Source organism: Leptinotarsa decemlineata, unplaced genomic scaffold (assembly GCF_025532065.1).
Source record: "Leptinotarsa decemlineata unplaced genomic scaffold, Ldec_3_MD MMD2_tig00000133_RagTag_RagTag, whole genome shotgun sequence".
Taxonomy (NCBI): Eukaryota; Metazoa; Arthropoda; class Insecta; order Coleoptera; family Chrysomelidae; genus Leptinotarsa; species Leptinotarsa decemlineata.
The window spans coordinates 4556507-4581295 of record NW_027412542.1 but is presented as its reverse complement, the minus strand read 5'-3'; the positions used below and the strand labels follow the sequence as shown (position 1 = coordinate 4581295).

Below are 24789 nucleotides of genomic sequence, written 5' to 3'. Positions count from 1 at the left end.
GGCAAAGTAAAGCAGAGTTTCGATTTTTTGACTGAGAGACTCCGTTAATTTATTTTACTGAATCAAGAAAAGTAGTTAATAAAAATAACTGATTATTCACATTTTGTCTTCAATCGAAAACCGCCTGCCCGGTTCTGACGATGCCCGATAGGCTGAAACAGCTGTCTACCGGTGGCTCTTGAATTGAAATCAATATGGGAATTATCAATACAGTACTTATCCATTAATCTTTTGATTTTCATGGAATTATTTTCCAGCAGCTCGACTGCAATATATATATATATTTGTGGACAGAACACTCAAAAACTGGCAGGTAGCTATAGCTGCCTACGTGGTGATGTTAGATGATGCCTGGGAATGCTAGGTCTTCTAATTGAAACCACAAATGTGCGGTTACCTCCTGTTGGTGACACTGTGCATATGTGAAGTTTTTCATTTTTGGTAACCAGTTGTTGTCCATCTTTGCAATTGGCTGCACCGCGCTGATGAGGCCAATAGCCAGAAACACGTGTCCGCGGTTTGCTCCTTTTTTGAGTGTTCTGTCCACAAATTTTCCCTTTTTGATTTATATATATATATATATATATATATATATATATATATATATATATATATATATATATATATATATATATATATATATATATATATATATATATGAATTTAAGAAGAAATAATTTAATTTTTTTTCAGGTCGGATGATCCTCGCGGATTTAGAAGGCATAAGACATCAAGACCTTCGAATGCTTCTCTGATGCATATTGGTAAGGGTTCCGAACTGCACCCTTCCTTGAAAAAGTTGTATGATCACAGTCCACACGCGGTAAGTTGACACCTTCCAATTTATATTGTTTTAGAGATTGAAAACTGAACAATGAATGTATTCAGATGTACTAACCTGAAACGGTATGAATGGAACCTCTCGCACACTGCATAAGCGATACGCGAATCGAAAGACAGTTCTGGTGTGGGAAAGATATTTTCAGTAGATGCACTATAGTTCAGTCAATCTAGACATTCGGAGCTACCTAAATCCCCAACAAGCTGAAAATCAGTAAGATTGTTTGAAATCTGATCAAAAATAAAATTTGAAAGTTCCCCATCTTTCTCCTGTATGGAAAAAATTTTATTCAAGGTCAAAGATGAAAAAAATTAGTTTTTCGCGATTTTCAGCAAAACGGTGAGTTTTATCATAAAAATACTTTTGACAAAATTGTAGATCATGAAATTATCTACAAAAAATGTATCAGTACTTTTATCCTACGAGCCACCGAGATATAAGGATTCAAAAAGTTGTAAAACTTGTAATCGTCATAATATGTACACGTTTCCCTGCCACCTATGAGGTAGTGTACTTAGCGCGTTTTTTTTAACGTGGTTTCCCCAGTAGGCCTATTCCACGGGTCAGTTGTGATCCTGTTTAATCTGAAACTATTACAAAATAATGGATATTAGCAAAGATTGAAAAGATAAAAGCAATTTGAGTTAAAAATGTAGTGAAATTCAATCGTCCGAGCCGTAACTTTCAAATTTTTCATCTTGTTCTTCTTCTTGATCTTCTTGTTCTTACTAATTTTCAGCTTGGTGGGAATTTAGGTAGCTTTTCTATCATTTTTTGGTCTAATTTGACCGGACTACTAGTCTAGTTTGTAAATAATGAAATACATTCAGTCTTTGCTGATTAACAAATACAGCTCTGATAGAAAGAAAATTTATTGATTTGTTTTTGTGAACAAAATTACAGCATTGTTTCATGAGTGTTTTCGTCCAATTCACATTTTAATATTTACTTTCAATATAACTGTCTTACTCAGCCAAGAACTACGTCTAGGGTAATTCCTGATATTATTTTCAGTAAAAATACCGGCAAAAAATACATCTTGTAGTTTCATAATAACATGCTTATATTCAAGGATGTTTTTGGATAAATATTTGGCTATTTATCATAAAAGTCTCGATGTTTCAACTACAGCGTGCTGAAATTGAAGAAAAAACTTTATGATAACCTCGGTATTATCCCATATTCTTTAGTGGAATGTATTTTTACTGAAATATCTTAAGGAGACAAATGATACGAAATTGCTTTGGTAATGTCATCTCTATTTATTTTTTTCAAATTGAAATGCAAGATGAATCAGTGAATGAACAATGTAGCTTCAAACATATTTTGGCTTGACCATTACCAGAATAGACAAAGAGCTGAACCCCCAGAAAACCTAGTTTGATTACCTGATTGGATTTGGATCAGCCATGGGTGGTTAATATTCGCTAAAGTATTGAAAACACCTACCTACTGCGCCCCAACAATTCCGAGATGAAATGGGTGTGCCTCCACAGTGCTAAAAAATATCGTTCGGTTGAAGAGGAAATGTATGGGGCTTTCACTGACAAAAGACATTTCAATGAAGAGAAATTAAATTTTACCTAACTATATTTATTTGATCAGAATGGATGAAAAAGTCCCCAGTGAATGATTTATTCCTCTGAACTAGTATATAGGGTAGATTCTTTGAGTGTATGCCGACTGACAGCGATCTGAACTTGTTCAATGAACTACGTACTTGTCAAACAAAGCGATTTTCATTTTGAACAAAATTATATAAACATTTTTCGACATGATATGAAAATAAACGCCTCCCTTAAGAATTGTCAGTCGTCCCACTGCTTATTCTTATTCTCAGAAAAGAAAGGTTTATTCTCAGTAAAGAAAGGCTTTCCAATCTGTTTCAAATTCTTAGATGATGGAGATAATGAAAGTTGGGAGTTGTTCTAATAACCATTTACAGCAACTTGAGCTAAGTATTTTTTATATTGTATTGACTGTTTCAGATATTAAGAAATATAAGAAATTGATGCAAAAATTTGAACGTGTTCAATAAATATTTATTTCAATTTCAAACACGAAATATTTAGTACACAAACTGAGAATGGAAAAGTAATTTGTATATAATTCTATAAACAATTTTCTTCTGTAATTGAATAGAACTGGCCGATACTTGATGAAAATCCATATTTAAAAAACCAATCAATAGAGTTTATTCTATGAAATCATCTAAAGGAACAATTCGTTCAGGCCAGTCTCAACACCCTACACAGTAGGTTAATGGACTGACACCTATCAGAAAACAACTACTCCCCTGGCTAATACCACGAAGGGCGTTGGATTATATCCGACAGGTGTCAGTGCAGGATTCTTCACAGAAGTTATTCCTGCATATGCTGTTGGCAATACAACTGCCGCAATAGATTTTCAATTATTGGAACACACTTGCAGACCGGTTTCGGGCTGTTTGGCCACTCGTCAGTGCAAGGTAGTGTATATCATCAACATAAAGTCGATGATTTCCGATAATTGAAAATCGAATTCCGTCAGAGTATCATTCCTCGAACTAAGCTGAAGACTACAACAAACAACAGGTTTGTCGTCGCTCCATCTGCCTGTGAACGAGGTAACCAACTGCATATCCAAATTTGCCCAATTCCTCGTAAAAGGAAAAAAATCTTTCACGTATAGTCAGTGGGCATACTTGAAGACTGGCTATAAATCAAATCATCTAAAGGAACAATTCGTTCAGGCCAGTCTCAACACCCTACACAGTAGGTTAATGGACTGACACCTATCAGAAAACAACTACTCCCCTGGCTAATACCACGAAGGGCGTTGGATTATATCCGACAGGTGTCAGTGCAGGATTCTTCACAGAAGTTATTCCTGCATATGCTATTGAAGATACAATTGCCACCATAGATTTTCAATTATTGGAACACACTTGCAGACAGGTTTCGGGCTGTTTGGCCACTCGTCAGTGCAAGGTAGTGTCTATCATCAACATAAAGTCGATGATTTCCGATAATTGAAAATCGAATTGCTTCAGAGTATCATTCCTCGAACTAAGCTGAAGACTACAACAAACAACAGGTTTGTCTCTGACGGAATTCGATTTTCAATTATCGGAAATCATCGACTTTATGTTGATGATATACACTACCTTGCACTGACGAGTGGCCAGGTATATTTACAGGTAGACTTTCGAAAAATGTATTGATACCTGACTTTTTCAGGTAGATTTATTACTTAAGTAGACGAATAGGTACTAGGTTATAGTATATAAGGTTGTAATTTAGAAGTAACTCTTAGTTATGCTTGAAGAAGCTATTGTATAGCGAAAGACGTGTCGCGATTTTTGTAAAACCCTTATGGTGAAAATCATAGAATAAACTCTATTGATTAGTTTTTTTTTTATTTTCTTCTGGTTTGTTTCGAATTGATAGAACCTGTAGATAATTTTGATTTAGATATTTCTTTTTCCTATTTTCTATAAGCTTCTGAAGTTCTGAACAGAAATGAAAATCATCTTCAGTGCTGAAAATACAAACTTCAGGCAGGTGTTGGGTCTCTTTCATAAATATAATTTATTTTATGCATGTGGGTATTATTGGTTACGAAAATTCTAATTCTACGAAATATCTAGAATTATCAACGTCCACCCAATTCGAACTTATGAACCACAGGGTTTCAACTATAACAGTATACAAGAAGTCAGCAATGGTAGTAAATTTGTATAAGCTATGAGAGAACGCGGTAGTGGTCGAGGAACCATGCGAGGTGGAAAAGGTAACTATGGGGGTGGTTTGAATCATGCATACGAGCCACATAACTTTAATTATGTCAATGTGCAAGGATTTATCTATGGGGGTAGATTCGAGAAAGGGCCCACTCAAACGAAGAAGAGTACTCTTCGTTTGTTTTAAGGTGATTGACAATGTTTCATGATGAATTTCATTAGTTTGGACCTCCATTGTCTGATATTATATAAAAAAATGATTTGAAATCCCTGAAAGAACTAAAAAAAAGAGTTAATAATTAAAGAAGACGGGTGAAGACCATTATGGATACACAATCGTCTTCGGGTGAAGACGATTGTGGATACTAACAATCAAAACATCGTAAAGTAATTTGGTTTGAAATCTTTTAATTATCAATTTTCAGTTCTTGTTAATGAATTTTAATTTTTTCAGCTAGTATTAATTTGGTTGTTGCTTGTATGTTATTTCATTGTAATTTCAGTTTTTTTTGCTTAATAAAATTGTTATTGTTGAGCTAATCTTTTTAATTTTTTTACAGATTATTTCAGGGATTTGAAATCAATTTATATCATATTAGACAATGGAAGTCCGAACTAAAGAAATGATCACATTCATTTATTCTATTTCTTTTGTTATACATTTGAACACATTTATTTTTTCAATTTCTTTTGTTATACCGTTGTACACGTAGCCAATTTGGTAACTGAAGGATCATTTAAATAATTCATGATAATGAATTGGTGGTGTTGAAATACCTTTAAATCGAATATTGATTGTATAAACATCAGTTCGAAATGAAATGTTTTCAGATAAGTAAATTTCATAAAGTAAATGCATTGCCATATTCAACCAACCCGTTTCAACCAATTTATTGGTAATACTTTCTCGCCTTCGAACTTCATGAATGAGACGTAAACATGAGTTCTGAATCTTTTAGTTTTTTTGTTCATATTGCCTTCTTCAAGCAGGGACCGTACACTGAATCAGCAAAATTTGGTGTACACAAAAGTAAACTATCACATAACATTATTCTTGCTGCCTTTGTATATTGAATATACTTGCTGATGCTGATGCAACGAGTCAAAAAATGTTTCTATGCTCTTTAGTGGATGAGAAAAATATTGAAAGAGAGATAAAAAACTAGGACACAAAGCCGTTTTTATCACTTACTGAGTGCGACTTAGGAACATGTAACGGTGTGTCAAAAATATTTTTGGGCTACATTTGCATTTAGTTTCCAAGTAGTCGAAACTGCATTGAAATATCGTGGGGACAGAGGTGTTCATGTTGGCTTTGACCATCGCAAAGAAAGACCAGCTCGGAATATTACATTCGACGTGCAAGTACGTCATATTAAATCTCATATCGATGTTTCCCCGAATGAAATCGCATTACCGCCATCGTGATACTATGAGGTATTACCTATCAAGTGACTTAAATATTAGTGTGACGTATCGAACGATCTTTCATAGTTATGATCCACCCTTCATTTTATAAACCCAAAATATCAGTGCGTAACATGTAACGTTTCTAACAATGCTGCAGATGAAACAGATTTGAGAAGTAACAGGGAGGCACGTTTAGAGAGAAAGGTGGAATGGACTTGAAAGCGGCTGACAAACACACATGCTGATGAGAACCAAATCTATTATAGACGCAAACTTTCCGTTCATAATTTTACCATTTTTGATTTGTACAAGGCAGATGGTTATTCATATCTGTGGGATAAGACACAGGGCAAAAACGGATCTGCTGTTTGACAGTGTTCGGCAATTCTACAATAGATCACCTTGAGGTAATAGATCTAAAATATTTGGAGCCGGGACATACATACCTTGAAGTGGATTCTATGCACGCCACTATAGAACGTGCTCGAAGATATAAGAAGGTATACACCCCCCGTGAATGGGGCAAGAATGTATCCTCACCAGTACATAGTTGAACATCTGACTTACTCTGATTTCTATAAACTAAACCAGTTGGCATCAGTTATGATAAATACTACTTGTGACACAAGCGGTTATCAAGACAAATGGTTACAAATTAAATGGTTACGTTTCACAAAAGCAAATCCACCAATCATTCTATTTAAGTATGATGTCACAAGTGAAGATTTTTTGACATTGAAAATTCAAGAAGGTACTAATAAAAGAAGGAGTACACGAAAAACACTTGGAGATGTCCGTAGCTTACGTACCACAATATAATAATATCCTGACAATTTCAAATATTAAAAAAAAAGACCAACTTTATTTACTACGCGAAAAATAGTAGTCCCTGAGGACTTTGGAAACTTTGTGGAGGCGTTACCTATATCTGCAGCGGCTAGAGGTGAACCTGATTACGAAGCTGACTGATTTTTTTGTATTTTGTTTGAACTTATTGTTATATAGAATTGAATTAATAAAAAATATTTTAGTCATATCACTATAACCCTTTTCAATGTTGACATTATTTATTCAATGGCATACCATTTTATTAGGGATAATAAGAATAAGGACATTCAGTATATGATATTGTATGTCCATAACCTTAGTTACAATTATTGTACGTCCAAGTGATCGGTTACCGTTATTGAATTAAATGACAGAAATTTGGCGAATATTACCAGTAAGGCAAAGAAAAAACTGAATACTAACGAGAGAAAAGTTGTTAGACGAAATGAATTACTATTGCCCTACTGAAAACAAACTATGCAGGCTCGCCACAGTGAGCTCAACTTTTGAATCGATTTTACTCAAAAGTACCTCTTTGGACATACACAATTTGTCCTCTTACCCACCGGTGTGTAAAAGTCGATAGAGTAAAAAATTCCCTCCCTAGCTCAATTTTTTTTTCACTATGGTTGGTTTCTCACAGTTGGCCCTCTAGAAATATATTATTTGTAATTCAATTTATATATTAGTGAGGATTTTGCACCTTTTATGACAGGTTTGAACTGAACGATTTGTTTACTTCTTGTGCTTCACACGTCCTGTTCTTGAAATCTGTTCAAAATATGTTTTCCCTTAACCAGCTGTCGCGCCCTTACGAACGACAACCCTCAGAAGTCGAAACTTGTGCGAGCTAAAGACTAATGAGTTATTACCTTTCAACATGTGATTCCTTGAATGATAGCAAATGAAAATCGATCGTTCAGCCTGCGGCTTGAACCACCGACTTACACTTCGGTCGATTGACAGAATGAACAAAGCACGTGGGTGTTCACTCTCTCAATCGACCGATGTGTGAGTCGCTGGTTTGAATCAGAGAATAGAACTTAGTTAACATTTGACAGAAATTTAGATGGTCTCAGTTATAAAAAATAACTTTGAGAATTTGGAATGTTATGAAAATTCTCAACATGACTGATATTTAATTTTCGAGAAGGTGGAAGAAAAAAGCATATCTTACAAAAGCTGAAGAAACAATAAAAGTTCGCGATGTTGTCGTGAACTGTCAAGACCTCATTTCTTTAGATTTCTGTTATCTAGAAATATGCCTAGAAAGGGAGTGGAACGTGTCGGATATCTAAGTGGAAATTCCCTTGAGAGAAATTTCCCTAATAACTTTAAATTATTCCAGCCGACATAACTAACTCAGCATATATGAGTTCAACAGCAGCGCATTCCACAAAGTTTTCAACGTTGCTTCTGATAGTTAAATCAATAAGAATCGAATGGAGAGTATAGTACGGGTAGGTGGCTCAATGATTTGTGGAAGTCAGCAGGCTTCAAGCAACCAGCCCAAAGGGTAAGGGAGCAAGGCTCCAGCCTGAAAGAAATCAAGATGACGAGCAGGCGTCAAGCATACAATTGAGTTTCTTTAGAAGATGGATTGTTGACTGATAGCATATCAATAATAAACTCACCCAAACAGATAAGTTCATCATATTTTGAGATGAATGAGGAAAACTTATGTTCTAGGTCGGTGATGAACTCATCAGGAGTATTTAGTGGTCTGTACACAAACATAATCACTAACACTTGAGTATTTATGTGCAGTTCAATCCACAATTGTTCGGTTACTGAATGTAGCGTAATGATTATGCTATATTTGAGGGTTTTGCTAATGGAGAAACAAATACCACTCCCTCCTCCCGAACGTCTATCTTTCATTATCTATCTAATGTCTACCTATCTTTCTCTAATGATTCATCATTCACTGTTGATGTCAGCCCTAATACAGAATAAATATGTGATTATAGATGAGCCTCAAAAACATCAAATTTTGGGATAAGAGGTCTTATATTTAAGTGAGCAATTTTTAATGATTTAGACATTATAAACATATATAATTGAAAATATGATTATATACGGTATAAAAACAACGATCAGAACAAGAATTTTTGAAACCTTCGCTGATATCTTGTAGAGTTGTCAACTTTTATAGCTGGACACTGGATTGGATACGGAATGCTTTACATGTTCCTCATTTTTTGTGTCTTTTTGGTATCAAGGTATCACTTTTTCCTCAAGTGATTTGAGTTTGGTAAGCGCTGTTTCAAAACAATTATCTAATGCTCTGGCCTCATCCAGCAGATGGGGATGATATGTGGGAGAATCGGTAGCACAAGTTGATATACTTCTTGTCTCTGGCGTATCGTCATTTATTACTTTCAGTTGGTCGACCGTGTATGTTTCTCCACTTACTTGCAGAGTATTTCCTCTTATTTTATCATTAAACTGCTGTGCTATTGCCTTGTTCCGATGTTTCAACAATATTTGTTTTTCTTTGAGTTTGTAGGAATTTTAGAGAACTAGATCTTTTGTTGAAAGTCTGGTGAATTAATTTTTTATTGGATGAGTTAGTGTCTCATTTTTTTAATTGATAAATATTACTAATATCCGACTCTAATATGTGAATCCCCAGTAACTCATTGGACTCCTCAATCGTTTGCGTTAGCAACAAGTCCGATTGAATAATTTCAAGACTAAATATCAAATTTTTTTTGATAAATTTCTCCAAGTGGCACTTTTTGTTTTCTAAAATATCAATATTTTTTTCCAAGTTAGCGATATTAGCTGATTGTTGTCATAATTTCGCAATCAATTTTTTATTTTCAGATCTGATTTTCTGTTTCATCTCTTCTTTGTTCTTATTACGGTTTTTCTCAATATAGTTTCATGTAATTCAGAGGTCATAATTCGTAGATATCGGATGTGTGATTTACAGTGACAATCACCTATTTCAATTGCTTATCGGTGGAATGTGCTTGATGCGTTTTTCTTCAGGCAAAAACGATTGGTTCGTTTTTAATGATGATAAGGTATATCGGTGAACTGAAGACCCAGTCATTTCAAGGGTAAAACCAGGGAGCAAAATCTATACACATCCACTCGCTTTGAAATTCGAATATTGAAAAATAAGAACTCTACGGTTGTTGACACAGTGCAAGTTTAAGTTCTGAATGTAATTTCGGTTATAAGTATACGCAATGGAATCCAAACAAGACGTACCCTTAGTTGAAGAACAAAATCAACAACTTATAGATTCACAGATGAATGGTAGTGAATCGAATGTTTCCGCTTCCAATGACACTGGTAATACAGATGGCAATGCACAAGACATACTCTCAGTTGAAGGTCAAAATCAACAAACTGTAGAGTCACAGATGAACGGCACTGAATCTAATATTCCCGCTTCTATTGACACTGGTAATGCAGATGATAAAACACTTTTCGTTGGAGGTATGCATTTTCAAACCGGGTATGAGGACCTGAGACAACATTTTGAACAATATGGCGATATCAAAGAGATAAAAATCAATATGGACCCTATTACTGGACGGTCGAGAGGTTTCGGATTCATCGCTTTCAAATCAGCAGAAGCGGTGAGCAAAATCGAAGCGGCAGGCGCCCACGTAATCAACGGAAAAAAGGTTGACGCACAAAAAGCCAAAAGCAGAAAAGGTAAAATATTCGTGGGGGGTTTAAGTGCAGATCTCACAGACGATGATATCAAGTCACATTTTGCACAATTTGGAACTATAGTGGAAGTACAAATGCTTTTCGACAAAATGAAAAATAGGAGAAAGGGGTTTTGTTTCATAACATTCGAATCTGACAAGGTTGTTAAGGATTTGCTACAAACTCCGAAACAAAAAATCAAATGGAAAGAAGTCGACATTCGGAAGGCTCCATTGCAATCTGAACAAACGAGTAGTTCAACAATGAAATGCTGCGGACATATAGGCAATATGAGAGGAGGGAAAGAAAATTATGGAGGGCCGGGTTTCAATCGAAGTTATGGACCACAGCGTTTCAGCTATAACAGTATACGAGGAGTTGACAATGCTAGATGTGGACATGCTATGAGAGGACGCCATACCTTTGATGGTCGAGGTAATGGCCGACCGTACCGACCGTACCAACTGTACCAACCGTATTAGAAAAGATATATGAAGAGACACTTATGAAATGTATCACAATGTTTACTAATTATGAATTTGTATGTATATAAAATCATTAATGAATTTTATTTGTAATGTACTATTGATTTCTTTTCTTATTGACGAATTAAAAAAAAACTATATTAGTATAGTTGAAACTCACATCGATTTAGGTCACCAAAGTTCACCTTAAATAGATACAGATTTACTCGAATTGGGTAAAGACCAACATGTTGGTAATTCTAGATATTTCGTAGAACTAGAATTTTCGTAAACAATGATACTCACAGGCTTAAAATGAATAACATTTTTGAAAGAGGACAAAAGCCGGCGTGAAGTTTGTATTTTCAACCCTTACTTGAAGATGATTTTCATTTCTGTTTATAACTTCAGAAGCTTATAGAAAATAGATTGTGCTATAATATTGAAACAAACTAGAAGAAAAGTTGTGTCGGAAATTGAAACAAGTATTTCTGGAACACGTTCAAATGTTTGCAAATATTTCTAAAATTTGTCACTGGAAGCCTTTTTTCCTGAGAATAAGAGTCAGTGAAACATGCATAGTTTTTAAATGAATTGTTAAAAAGTAGTGAAACGACTGATTATTCATCAGGAAGGCTTTTTGTTCATATCGAAAAAAATTTGAACATTTTTTTGGAGTCAAATCATTTTATTTAAAGTGTGAATCGCTCCGTTTGATAAGTTCATTGAACAAGTTCAGACAGCTGTCACTCAACATGCACTCATATAATAGTTTAGAGAAATTATTCATTAACTGGGAATTTTTTTATTCATCCAAATAAATATTGTTAAATAAAATTTAACTTCTCTCAATCAAAATGTCTTTGTCAGTGCCATCCGAACCAACAAGGCCATTTCAGAAAAAATCTGGCATATATAGATTAGAATGTGATAACTGTTCAGCAGCTTATACGGGCCAGACAGGCAGAAATTTCAACATAAGATACCGGGAGCATGTATTATTAGATAGAAAAATCAGCTATATATGGACATCTACAAGAAACAAATCACATAACAAATGAAGAAAACGTGAAAATTCTCCATAAGTGCAATAAAGGAAGGGAGATGAATTTGTTGGGAGCATTGGAAATCAATAAATTGTATAAACACCCTAATTTCAAAACCCTCAAGGATCAACTAGAACTATGCAGCTCTCCCCTTTTGAATTTGTGAATTTTGACTAGTTTTTGGTTTTTTGGGGATTAATAGTTGGTAACCTTGATATATTATAGAAGATGAATAGTTGTAGTATTGGTATGGATAATTCAGGTAACATTTGTTATTTCGGGTACCTAACTATATAATGGTATATTTGACAAAATGTATTAGTTACTTGAGAATGGTTTAATAAACTGAAACCGGCCGTGAGAAATAAAAAACTTAGTAGAAATCAGACAAAAGTTATTTTCTTCATACTATATACATTTCAGATTAGTAGACACAATGAGCTTTCAGAAAATTCAAGGTCTAACTTTTCGATTTCTATCGGAAATGCATAAAATTCTTGAAGAAAGTATGAAAGTTGGGATAGCAAAAAATTTCCTTCCTGATTCAATTTTTTTTCAGTATCGTTGGTTTCTCACAGTAGACCGTCCAGAAATATATCGATTTATATATAACGTCGTATTTTCGAAAGTTCTCTTTGAAAACTCTCTCTTCTTTGGATCAGTGAATCGGACTGTCTTCTACAATCTACTGGCTGAAAGCAACTTACACAATTTTCACAAACATGTTTGTGTAATTATTGTCAGGAATAGTATTATCAATTTTCATCTAATAACGGGGCAGTCCATTCATGATTATATAACATTTGCCTGACTTATGTCAGGTTTCTTTGAAAATTTCGAATGTTATGATATTTCTCAACATGACTGACATTTAATTATCGAGAAGGTGGCCGAAAGAAACGTTTCTTAAAAAAGTTGAAGAAACAGAATTAAAATTAGCGATGATGTCGTGAACTGTCCAGACCTCATTCCCTTAGATTTAAGTTATCTAGATATATGCCATGGAATGGAGTACTGTGAGAAACCAACGACACTGGAAATAATAGAATCGGACAGTTTCATTAGTTCGGACTTTCATTGTCTAATATGATATGATTTGAAATCTCTGAAATAACAAATGAAAATTAAAATTAAAAAGACTAGCTGAACATAACAATTATATTAAGCAAAAAAACCCTGAAAAGAAATTACAACAAAATAAAAAATTAAGCAAAAAAACATTGTTTTCAAAGTTATTTGTTCAAACATTTTTCATTCCATTTGATCGAGAAGGACATAAAGAACTCATTTTGTGACATAAGCTGACATAACTGCAGAATCAGTCCAGTTCAGACCAAATAAACTTATTCTTTTGAAAAGATATCCTTATTTTTTTTATTTATCGGCTTCATCATACTTTCTTCAAGAATTAGATACATTTGTTAGGAATCACACGTTGAAAGGTAAGACCTCGTTAATACTTAGCTCGCACAAGTTTCGACTTTTGAGGGTTGTCATTCGTAGGGGTGCGACAGCTGGTTAACGGAAAACAGATTTTAAACAGATTTTTTTTAAACAGATTTCCGATAGAAATCAAATAGTCAAACCCTGAATTTTCTGACATCCCATAGTGTCTATTATTCTAATATGGGCTTGTTGGCTCGGTTGAAGAGGAAATGTGTGGGTATCACGCTTACACAAACATTTTGATTAGGACAAATTGAATTCTATCTAACAAAATTCATTTGATTGGAATGGATAACAAACCCAGTGAATAAGCTATTCCTCTATAAACTATTATTTAAGATGTTTTTTTTTGAGTGACAACTGTCTGGACTTATTCAAAGAACTATTAATCAAACGGAGCGATTCACACTTTAAACAAAAAGTCTTTCTAAAAAATTGTTTGAAATTTTCTCGAAATGATAAAAAACACCTACCTAAAGATTTATCAGTTATTCCAGTGCCTTTTCACGATTCTAAGGAAAAATAGGATTTCCAATCTCTTTCAAATTCTTAGATGATGGAGGAAAACGGTGAAAATTTCAATTCCATACTTGAATAATAAAAGGAGAGTCGCTGTAACATCACCGGCTGTATTCGCCAGTGACAAATACTCAAAATATTTACAAAAAATTTGAACGTGTTCAATACATATTTGTTTCAATTTCCAAAACGAAATTTAATACACAAACTAAAAAAGTATAATTCTATGAACGCTTTTTTTCTGGTTTGTTTCAATATTAAAACAACCTGCATATGAATTTGATATCTACTACATCTTTTCCCTAGTCTCTAGAAGCTTCTGAAGTTCTGAAGCTTCAATGAAAATAATCTTCAAGTGAGTACTGAAAATACAAACTTCTCGCCGTTTTTTGTCCTTGCTATAAATTAATCTAAGCCTTTGGGTATTATTTGTTACGGAAACTCTGGTTCTACGAAATATCTAAAATCACCAACATGCTAATCTTCACTCAATTCAGGGAAACCTGTGCCTATGTAAGTTAAACTTCGGCAACTAAACCGTTGTGAGTCTTTACTATACTAATACCAAATTGTTTATTTTTTGAATCTGTCACAGTTACTTGAAATACCAACTAAAAGATAACGAAATAAATTATAGTATGCAAAACACATTTATTTATGATAATATATGTACAAATTCATGGTGATATATTACATAAGAGTCTCTTGATATATCTCCTCTAGTACGGTTGGTACCGTTCGCCATACCTTCCGCGTCGAAAAACACCTCGACTATCAAGAGTACCCTTCTTCGTTTGAGCGGGTTCTGTCTCAAATCTTCCCCCATAGATAAATCCTTGCTCATTGGCATAATTCAAGTTATGTGGCTCGCATGTATGATTCAAACCCCCATAGTTACGTTTTCCACCTCGCATGGGTCCTCGACTACTAAGGGTACCGCGTCCCCTCATAGCTTGTACAAATATACTACCATTGTTGATTCCATGTATAGTGTTATAGCTTAAAACCTGCGGTCCATAACCTTGATAGAAACCTGGCGCTCCATAAGTTCCTCCACCTCCTCTCATATTGCCTATATCTCCAAGAAAACCGCGGCCCCTCATTGTTGATCTATGCGTTTGTTCAGATTGCAAAGAAGCTTTCCTAAAGTCGACTTCTTTCCCTCAAAACCTCAAAGACTTTGTCAGATTCGAACGTTATGAAATAAAACTCGTTTGTTCAGATTGCAATGGAGCCTTCCGAATATCGACTTCTTTCCATTTGATTTTTTGTTTCGGAGTTTGTAGCAAATCCTTAACAACCTTGTCAGATTCGAATGTTATGAAACAAAACCCCTTTCTCCTATTTTTCATTTTGTCGAAAGGCATTTGTACTTCCACTATAGTTCCAAATTGTGCGAAATGTGACTTGATATCATGGTCTGTGAGATCTGCACTTAAACCCCCCACGAATATTTTACCTTTTCTGCTTTTGGCTTTTTGTGCGTCAACCTTTTTTCCGTTGATTACGTGGGCGCCTGCCGCTTCGATTTTGCTCAACGCTTCTGCCGATTTAAAAACGATGAATCCAATACCTCTCGACCGTCCAGTAATAGGGTCCAATTTGATTTTTATCTGTTCGATATCGCCATATTGTTCGAAATGTTGTCTCAGCTCCTCATCTCCGATTTGAAAATGCATACCTCCAACGCCAACGAATAGTTTTTTATCATTTGCATTACCAGTGTCATTAGAAGTAGGAATATTCGATTCAGTGCCATTCATCTGTGACTACAATTTGTTGATTTTGTTCTTCAACTGGGGGCATGTCTTGTGCATTACCATAAGAAACGGGAATATTCGTTTCAGTAGTATTCATATGTGAAACTACAAATTTTTTATTTTGTTCTTGACCTGAGGGTATGTCTTGTATGGATTCCATTGTGTATACGAATGAATCGGTCAACGGAAATCGTATTCAGAAATTAAACTGCACAAGAAAGCTAATAGACTTGAAATGTATCAACCCTACTAACCGGCGGCTATTGTTATTAGCGTCGAGGGTTCCTCATTGAATCTAAGGATAACTGAATCGCGGTCGAGATGTTCTGCGGTGAACTTGCTGAAAGAAAGTCTGATTAATATGCTTACCGGAGTCGCCTGACGGCGACTCGTGGGGGCGGTCGTAGATTCTGCTTTGTCGGCCTTGGGTGTTTGTCCCTTTCTCGGAATCTGGGGTCTTCCATATTCAACGCATCGTGTAGATTGCGTAGCGCTGGGTTGTTGTGCGATCTGATTCTATCGAACACGCTTTCTGCGTGTTCTCTCATATACACGTCCACATATTGCGTGTCCAGGTCTAAGTCTCTGTATATAAATCTGTTGGGATGTAGTACGGTACGTTCACGGCGGCCCTTCCGCTCGCGTTCATGAACGACTGTATCTTCTTCCTATATGTCTGTGCGCACTGGTCCCAGGCAGTGCAGGCACACATTATTATAGGTCTTAATCATCAGCAACTTCACTTTCAACCCCATGTTTCTTCTGCGTCCTATGATTGGTGCCAGTCGTTGTCTGGCGTGTCTGGTCATTCCGATTATCTGCCGTACATGAGACTGAAATGTTAATCTCCTGTCTAAAGTGACCCCCAGGTATGTCGCTTTCTTGGTCCACGGAATCTCTTGTCCGTTGAAGGTGACGTTGCCTTCCGGTTGTACAAACCTGCGAGTGAACAGTATCGCCTGACTCTTATCAGGGTTTATACTGATCTTCCACAGGTTGGCCCACTCCTCTAATATGTCTGCCTGTTGCTGCAAGTACCTCGTGACATGCGCTTGGCTCGTTGATCTCGCCAGCAGGGCCGTGTCGTCCGCGTAGAGCGCCAACTTGTTGAAGTTGTTCTCTGGCTTGGGCACGTCCGCTGTGCTCCTTGCGGGACCTCTGCTTCCAGTAGTCGAATTGTTGATAGTTCGTCTCCTACTCTGCAACGGCATCGCCTGTCAGCTGGAAAAGACTGACTTAATCTTACCATTGGTTTTGAATATCCGAAATCGCTCATCTTGGCCAGTAGTCCGTCATGCCAAACTCTGTCGAGCGCCTTGGAGACGTCTAAAAAGATACCTCCGGTGTTGTGTCCTTTTCTGCCGAGGTTGAAGCCTTCGTTCGCGAAGTCTACTACCCTCAGGACTTGTAGCTCTGTCGAATGTTCTGATCTCACCCGGGAGGATTCCTAGCTCTCTGGTTTGGTCTTCGAGTCTCTTCAAGATGACACGCTCCGCCACTTTGCTTATGGAAGGAAGTAAGCTAATTGGCCTGTGATTGTCTGGGAACAGGTGGTTCTTCTTGGGCTTCGGGATGCTGTACCCTTGCGCGGTAGTACTTTCAGTGCCCGGTTTGTTATGTTGTCCGGGTCTGGTGCTTTCCGAGTGGATATACGTCTTAGGATGTCTTTCACTTCCTCGGGAGATGTCGGGGTTGCGCGTTGTCCGTTCGTTGTTTTAGTCTTCGTACCGTTCTTTCCACCTGATCTCCAGTGTTCAGTTCTTCTAGACGGGTAGTCCATTGTCTCTCTCGAATAGCTTTCAATTCTTCTTTCAGTATCCTGTTGGCTCTTTGCATGCACCTTTTGTCCATAGGCGCGCGAGTCCTTTGGTATCGTCTTTTCAAGCGTCTTCTTGTCCTGATCAGTTCCATCGTTTCTGGTGGGAGCTGTTCTTGGAAGTTGAAGCGTGGGGCTGGGACTTCCCGTGCGCTTCTTTCCATCGTTTGGATGATCGCCTGCTGCAGCTGGTGTGTGGCGTTCTCCAGATGCGTTTTTCTTTCGATGCGTGGTATCTCACCCATCGCATCGTGTATGGCGCGCTGGAATCTCATTCAGTCGATGACTCGCTTTGTTGGGTTGTCTGTTTACACTTCACTTCTTCCTATTGAAAATAGAATGGGGTTGTGGTCTGACGAACCTTCGTCTAGTACTTCCATCTTCGTAGTTTCGATGTTCTGCACCAGTGCGATGTCGAGAATGTCCGGTATGTTGAGGTGTTCGGTGCTACTACCGTGATGTCCTCGAATTCTTCTAGGATTCTGCCCATTTCTCTGCCTCTCCTGTTTCCATACCTGCAGTTACAGTCGCGCGACTTTGCGTTGAAGTCGCCGATGGCAACTGTTGGGTGGTGATCTGGGAACATTTCTGCCATGTCGGTTCTTTCTAGTCTTATACCTTGCGAAGGCAGGTATACCGACGATATTCTTAGCTGCCCGTAGCGTCTCAGTTTGACTCTGACCGCTACTGCTTCTCCGAGTTGAATGTCTGATTTTCTAACTTCGTTCTGCGCTAGGTCTGTTTTCACAAGTAGCGCCGCCTGGCCTGTCTGTCCTATATACGTTGTATCCTGGGATTCGGTAGCTCTTTTCACTCCTTAACCTTGTCTCCTGCAGTGCCATGACGTCTATGTCTAGACGCGATAGCAGCTCCAGTAGCTCGTTTCACCTTTCTATGGATTAGTGCAGCTAAGACCGCTTGCGCGATCTTTTGCTGCTCCGTCGTGAGGTTACTCAGAACTTTGATCAGTTCGTTGCCGCTGTCTGCTTTCCTTTTTTGTGGGATCGCCTTTTTGGCAGATGGCTGTTGTTGTTTCGGCCTCTGTCTGTCGGCTTCTCTGGGCCTGTTCCATGCTGTTGGCCTCGGCTTCGGGAACATTTTACTTCCTCTGTAACTGGCTAGATGCGTTTCTTAACAGTTTGCGCATTTTGCTGGTTTTTGCAGTCTCTGCTCTCGTGATTTTCACCACATTTTACACAGCGTACCGTTGAGTGGCAGCATCTCTGTGCATGTCCGAATAGTTGACATTTGTGGCACTGCGATATTAGCCCCCTGTTTATTCTTTGGGGTTCTGCCCTCACTATGAGGTTCACGCACGTTCTTAGTGCGTAGATCCGTTCTTCGTTTGTATCAACCCCTGTGGAGCTCTTACTTTTACACAATTACATTTATAGGTAGCTATTCCTCCTATTGGATAAACGTTATTCAAAATGACCTGAATGATAGTTCATTATAATCTTCCATATTTTATTCGTACCTAAAAATTATGAATTGTTGAGAATGAAATATCCATTGCACGAATGGTTTATTGTGGATCACATCTCGACCAAATAAACCCAGCTTCTTAACGAAGCCGATTAGTTTGTGAGGTGAGTGGTTTTTCAGGTCAGATGGTAAGAGTACGGCTCTGTCGAAATCTAATAAAAACCTGATTGGGTCCCCAGCGGGGCAGGCACAAAGTATGTGCTCTGCTGTTTCAACATTTTCCAAACAGAGCCGAAATACACTGTCTTTCGAAAGACCGAGTCTCTGCATATGATGATTCAAATGACAGTGACCTGTAAGAAGGCTTGTTAGTCATCGTAGTTCATCCCTACTGTAGTCCAACAACTGTTTGGTGTCAAGCTTCGAAGGGTGAATAAACACCTTGGAGTGAGCCAATCCTGGAAGATTCTGCTAGAAGTCCATGAGTCTTCTTGCCATCCAGGTGTTCAATCTTCGTTTGGCAAAACCTAAAGCGATGCCAATGACAGATTCTGGTCCGATGAAGCACCTTCCTTCCTTCACCAGCCTCATTACCTTCCAGGCCAGTATGGCTAGCCAGTATGGAATTAGCCAGAGATAATCTGTTACGTCTTCCTATCGAAGAGAGTCATTTTTGGCAATTTGCTACCAATTTGTACATTGCTCGGTAGGAGTCAAAAACTTTCAACGCCACTTGACTTTCCGAGATTATTTTTATGGGCTAGAAATACAATCGCACAGGTTCCTAGGTAGGTTGATATCTCTGTCCTGAGTATGCGACTGAAAACACCTGCACCAGAACCGGAAGGTGTTTTTGATCCATCTGTGAACCAACAACTATCTGTTCTTAATATTTCCTTCTCCCGGAGGATCCAGTCCTTTCTACTCGAGAACAGTACTCTATAAGGCAGTTCGTAGTTGACAGTTGGAGGCATAAAGTCAGAGGTCATTTCCGGAATGGTGTGACTTCCAGTGTCAACCAAGAGTCTGTTGCACTCTACATTAAATTGATTTGTGCAATTGGCAATGTGCACAAGTCTATATACAGTCCATTTAGCCTCTCTCTCCAGAAAAATATGCAGAGAAAGTATAACAACATACAAATAGAAGTAATAATGTACATTACTTCAATGTATTTCGCCTTGTATAATGAATATATTTTCGAAAACAAGATAAATAAAAATTAAACACGATATATGAGGATTTTTCATGAATGTGACAAGTTTCACAAAAAAACTCTAACCTTTACGTGCACAGTGTAAAACATCGTCTCTATGATTTTCAGAAAATTTGCTACGGCGAATTGATAACTTACTTTTTGGACGTCGATTAAAAGGGCAATTGAATTTCTATTATCTTACATTTCCGATCTTGGGATTTACACAATTCATCCGGCTTTCATCCAATAAAATCATAATTACACTGATTGAATTCAGTTACTCTTCTGAACTCCCTCTCTCCGATAGTTCTGAGAATATTAAAAATAGTGAAATTTCCACCACTCACCTAAATCACATAAGAATAAATGTCCTTGAATGTTTCAGTGTGAATAAAAATTGACAAAAAATGTTCAGACCAAATAACACGTGATTACTTACAGGCACCTATAATTTTGTGTGTGAAAGCAATTTTGCGGGTTTGTTGGCCTTGGTCTGCAGGTTATTATGCTTGACGTTTAGTCTACTACTGTTTAAATCTGTTTAAAATCTGTTTTTCCGTTAATCAGCTGTCGCCCCCATACGAACGACAACTCTCAAAAGTTGAGAACTTGTGCGAGCTGAGGGCTAACGAGGTCTTACCTTTTAACGTGTGATTCCTAACACGGTGCTAGATATTATTATTACAATTTTCTTCGGGTCCAAGTGTCAGTCAATTATCAATCATCTTACTCATATGAGTTTAATTTATGGAAACACTACGGTATTCACGATTTTTTTCTATACTAGAATTCATAGAGGTAACGATACCGAAGATCTACTTGGCACCTCACCTTTTCTGCTTTGATTTGTAACCAAAAAATTCACTACAAATTGTTTTTATTTCAAGGATCTATAGAAAAGCTGGCGATGCTATATATTTATCTTTTAAGGATAGCTTATTATATTCAATTTAAAGGTAAAAATTGATCACTAAAATGTGGTTACTGTAGAAAGCTATTGCTAGCGGATATGATATCAATCCTTATCAAATTGAATACGTTAGTTACTGTAATCATATCATGCACATTATAATTGTCAGTCACACCATACATTTCAATATCTTCAATATCAATAACTCAGATGTTATCGCAAAATTAAAACAATTGCGCGACAAAATGAAATAAGGCAGCCTGACAAACCGTTGCGACACGTGTGATGAAAAAAGGTTGAAATTGCGTTAGTTGGTATAGGCATATAAGTATGCTCTGCAATGATGTCAGGATGGGTCACTGGTACTATATAATTTAATGTATTGGATAGTATATATTTTCAAATTCATTTTCATTGTCGTAGATTTTTGTGGAACTCGCTGAAATTTGCACCACCGAGAATCGTGATGAACGCGAATGGAAAGAAACTGCTCGATGGATCAAGTACGAAGAAGACGTCGAAGAAGGAGTGGATCGTTGGGGTAAACCCCACGTCGCATCCCTTAGTTTTCATTCTTTGCTCAATTTACGGAGATGCTTGGAGGAAGGTCTGGTGATTTTGGATATGGAAGAACGGGATCTGCCTGCGATAGCATACAGGTTTGTACAACACTCACTGAGATACGATTACTTTATATGCAGGGTTATTCAAATTCGAAGCCATGCATGGCTACTTTGAACCTAAACCTAACCTCTTAAACGGTATAAAATAAGTAGTAAGTTGAATTGTGAAAAATTTTACCATTTTCGGCTACCAAAAAATCTACTCTTTCTTCTACTGTTTCAATTAATATACAGGTGATGAAACTGTGAAATTTTAATTTTGCTGTATATTTTTTCTTTGAAAATCTAATTATATTTTGCCAGTGAAACTTACATCACACAATAAAAATATGATCTGGATATCGTCAGACTAGGGATATCTTTAATTTTAAATACGTATCTGTATTTTGTAGCAATGTTCAATCGGTAGTGTACATATAATACCATTGAATTAAAGTTTTTTTCTATATATCTGAGTATTTCGGTAACATGATAATCATCAAATAAATTACGGCCCTGATAATCACTCGGTTTATTTACACAACTGACACAAAACTTCACCAAGTAGCTAAAATGTGTTGCTATCGTTGCACATTATCTCCTAAAAAAACTCCAACTGACGCTGCTGTTCTCCGTGTGCGATTTAGTCAAGGTCTCGCTAAGCCCCACTTGTGTCTCCTCTCAAAATTTCTAGAATGTATTTTCGAGAGTTGTTCCACCAGCTTGCTAAGAGTTCCATTAGGTCCAATAAGCATTACCACGGCGTAAAAGAGGCGGTCTAGTTCGGAAAGTGCACGGCAAATTGAGCTAATAAGGCGAATGATATTTGAGCATTATTAGTCTGTTTAATTAGTATTGTATTGTCAGTGTAGCAGTGAAATAAAGTTCAGGTTATTTGTACAGTATTATCAATTATTGTCGAACCTACCTACCAAGAAAGACGTTACATTTGGTGTCGGAAGTGGAATAATTGACTGAAGACAGGAAGATAAAATAAGATAGAGAAACAACGATTATGCCGAAAGGAGGATCCTGACTAACTACTAAATAAACAGGCTCGTCTGACCATTAGTGGTGCCATCAGTACTACACCGTCAGCGGCCGTGGATATCCTTCTAAATCTACCTCCTCTCCACAGTTTTCTGAAGAGATGGACTACATATAGACAAGTGCACATTGCGAATTGCACCAATAAACTTAATCCAGAGTGCAACAGACTCTTGGTTGACACTGGAAATCACAGCATTCTGGAAATGACCTCTGACTTTATGCCTCCAACTGTCAACTACGAACTGCCTTATAAAGTACTGTTCCCAAGTAGAAAGGACTGGATCCTCCGGGAGAAGGAAATATTAAGAGCAGATAGTTGTTGGTCCACAGATGAATCAAAAAGACCTTCCGGTTCTTCTTCAGGTGTTTTCAGTCGCAGACCATGACAGAGATATCAACCTGCCTAGGAACCTATACGACTATATTTCAAGCGGAAATTTACGCTATTAAATTATGTGCGGAGAGATTGGAAGAATCCAACGTCATACACAAGTCAATAAAAATGTTCCCGGTCAGTCAAGCGCCGTTGGAAGCTCTTGGCTTCTACCGAGCAACGTCTAAAATGGTAGAAAGACTCAACAGATTCTCTCTGGTCTGAATTCCTGGCCATACTGACCTGGAAGGCAATGAAGCTGCTGATTCCCTTGCAAAGGAGGGTGCTGCAAGCAGCTTCATCGGACCAGAACCTGTCATTGGCATCGCTTTAGACTTCGCCAAACAAACATTGAACACTTGGATGGCAAGATTTATGGACTTCTGGCAGGATTGGCTCATTACAAGGCGTTTATTCACCCTTAGAAGCTTGATACCAAACTGTTGTTGGACTACAGTAGGGATGAACTACGTTGTCTAATAGGCCTTCTTACAGGTCACTGTCATTTTAATCATCATATGCAGAGACTCGGACTGTCGGAGGACAGTGTGTGTCGCCTCTGTTCAGAAAATGATGAAACGGCAGAGCACATACTTTGTGCCTGTCCCGCTGGGGACCTGATTCCCCGAGAGCCGTACTCTTACCATCTGACCTGAAAGACCACTCACCATACGAACTAATCGGCTTCGTTAAGAAGCTGAGTTTATTTAGTCGAGTGTGAATAGGTGTGAGCCACAATAAACGCTTGCGTTTTGCGGTGGAGGGTTGAATAGACCCACTCAATTTGGACCTAACCTAACCTACTACTAAATTTAAAGAAAAAACAAGAAAAAGTCAGAAACTTATTGATAAATATTCAGGAAAAAACAAAAAGAAAAAATGCTTCTGAAGAAATCAGAGAAAGAGAGAGAAGTGATCCTCCAAAACCAAAAAAGGAAAAAATACTTGAAGAAAAGCTAGAAATAGACAGGTAAATGTACATTCATTCATTTGAAAAATTTGAATCGTCTGAAATGAATAAAGGGGAAACATTTTAAAAAGTGGTCGAAAACACAAAGGAAGAATCGTAAAAAGTGTTGTAGGAAACAATGGACGAAATTGTGAAAGTAATCCGTGAAAGCTTGAGGCGGTTAAAAAAAGTTTGAAAAGGAGCTTGAAGGAGTTGCAAGGAAATTTGAAGAGGTTTTTCGGTAATTTCGGAAAGAATCACCAGAGCCGATGAGGATCGCTGTAGAAAAATGCAAACCGGAATCAACATTTCTCTCATCTAGCATGAGTTTTATTGAAACTCTAACCTTTGATGGCGAACATTCATGGTCATTTTATCACAGACAATTTGAGGCCGCTGCGGAAACTAATGGGTGGAAAAATGTGGAGAAAGCAACATTTCTGATACTGACATTATGAGGAAAAGCCTCCGAAATTCAACAAAATATCCCTGTGAATACGCAGAAGGATTATGAAGCAGTTGTATCAGCTTTGGAGGCAGATATGGTAGTGAGCACATTCATCAAATCTACCAAACTCAGCTGAAGGTGAAAACTCAATGTCCATCCGAGTTTTTTATTTTGGGTCTATTCAATTTATATCAGTCTAACATCGAAGTAAACATTCGAGTCGCTCACTGAGGATTCGGCATTTTTATTGCCGCCAAGCAAATACTGATTCGGATTCCAGATAATAATGTTCCGCTGAGAATAGCAAC

General features: G+C 37.3%; 3 protein-coding genes across 6 annotated transcripts in view; 2 read left to right on the top strand and 1 right to left on the bottom strand.

The window, feature by feature from the left end:
• The window catches only part of Ae2 (anion exchange protein Ae2), a 276285-nt gene that overhangs the window by 156874 nt on the left and 94622 nt on the right, over nt 1–24789 (top strand). For all 4 annotated transcript variants that reach the window (XM_074172605.1, XM_074172606.1, XM_074172608.1 and 1 more), the window contains 2 exons: nt 694–823; nt 21483–21718. In XM_074172605.1, coding sequence (XP_074028706.1) covers nt 694–823; nt 21483–21718 — 366 coding nt within the window. The remainder of the gene's footprint in view (nt 1–693; nt 824–21482; nt 21719–24789) is intronic.
• LOC111503360 (RNA-binding protein squid) lies at nt 9840–11057 on the top strand. The gene has a single exon (XM_023157651.2). It carries the CDS (start codon nt 10004–10006, stop codon nt 10955–10957), a length of 954 nt encoding a protein of 317 aa, XP_023013419.2. The 5' UTR covers nt 9840–10003; the 3' UTR covers nt 10958–11057.
• LOC141481258 (RNA-binding protein squid-like) lies at nt 15132–15728 on the bottom strand. The gene has a single exon (XM_074172612.1). It carries the CDS (start codon nt 15711–15713, stop codon nt 15147–15149), a length of 567 nt encoding a protein of 188 aa, XP_074028713.1. The 5' UTR covers nt 15714–15728; the 3' UTR covers nt 15132–15146.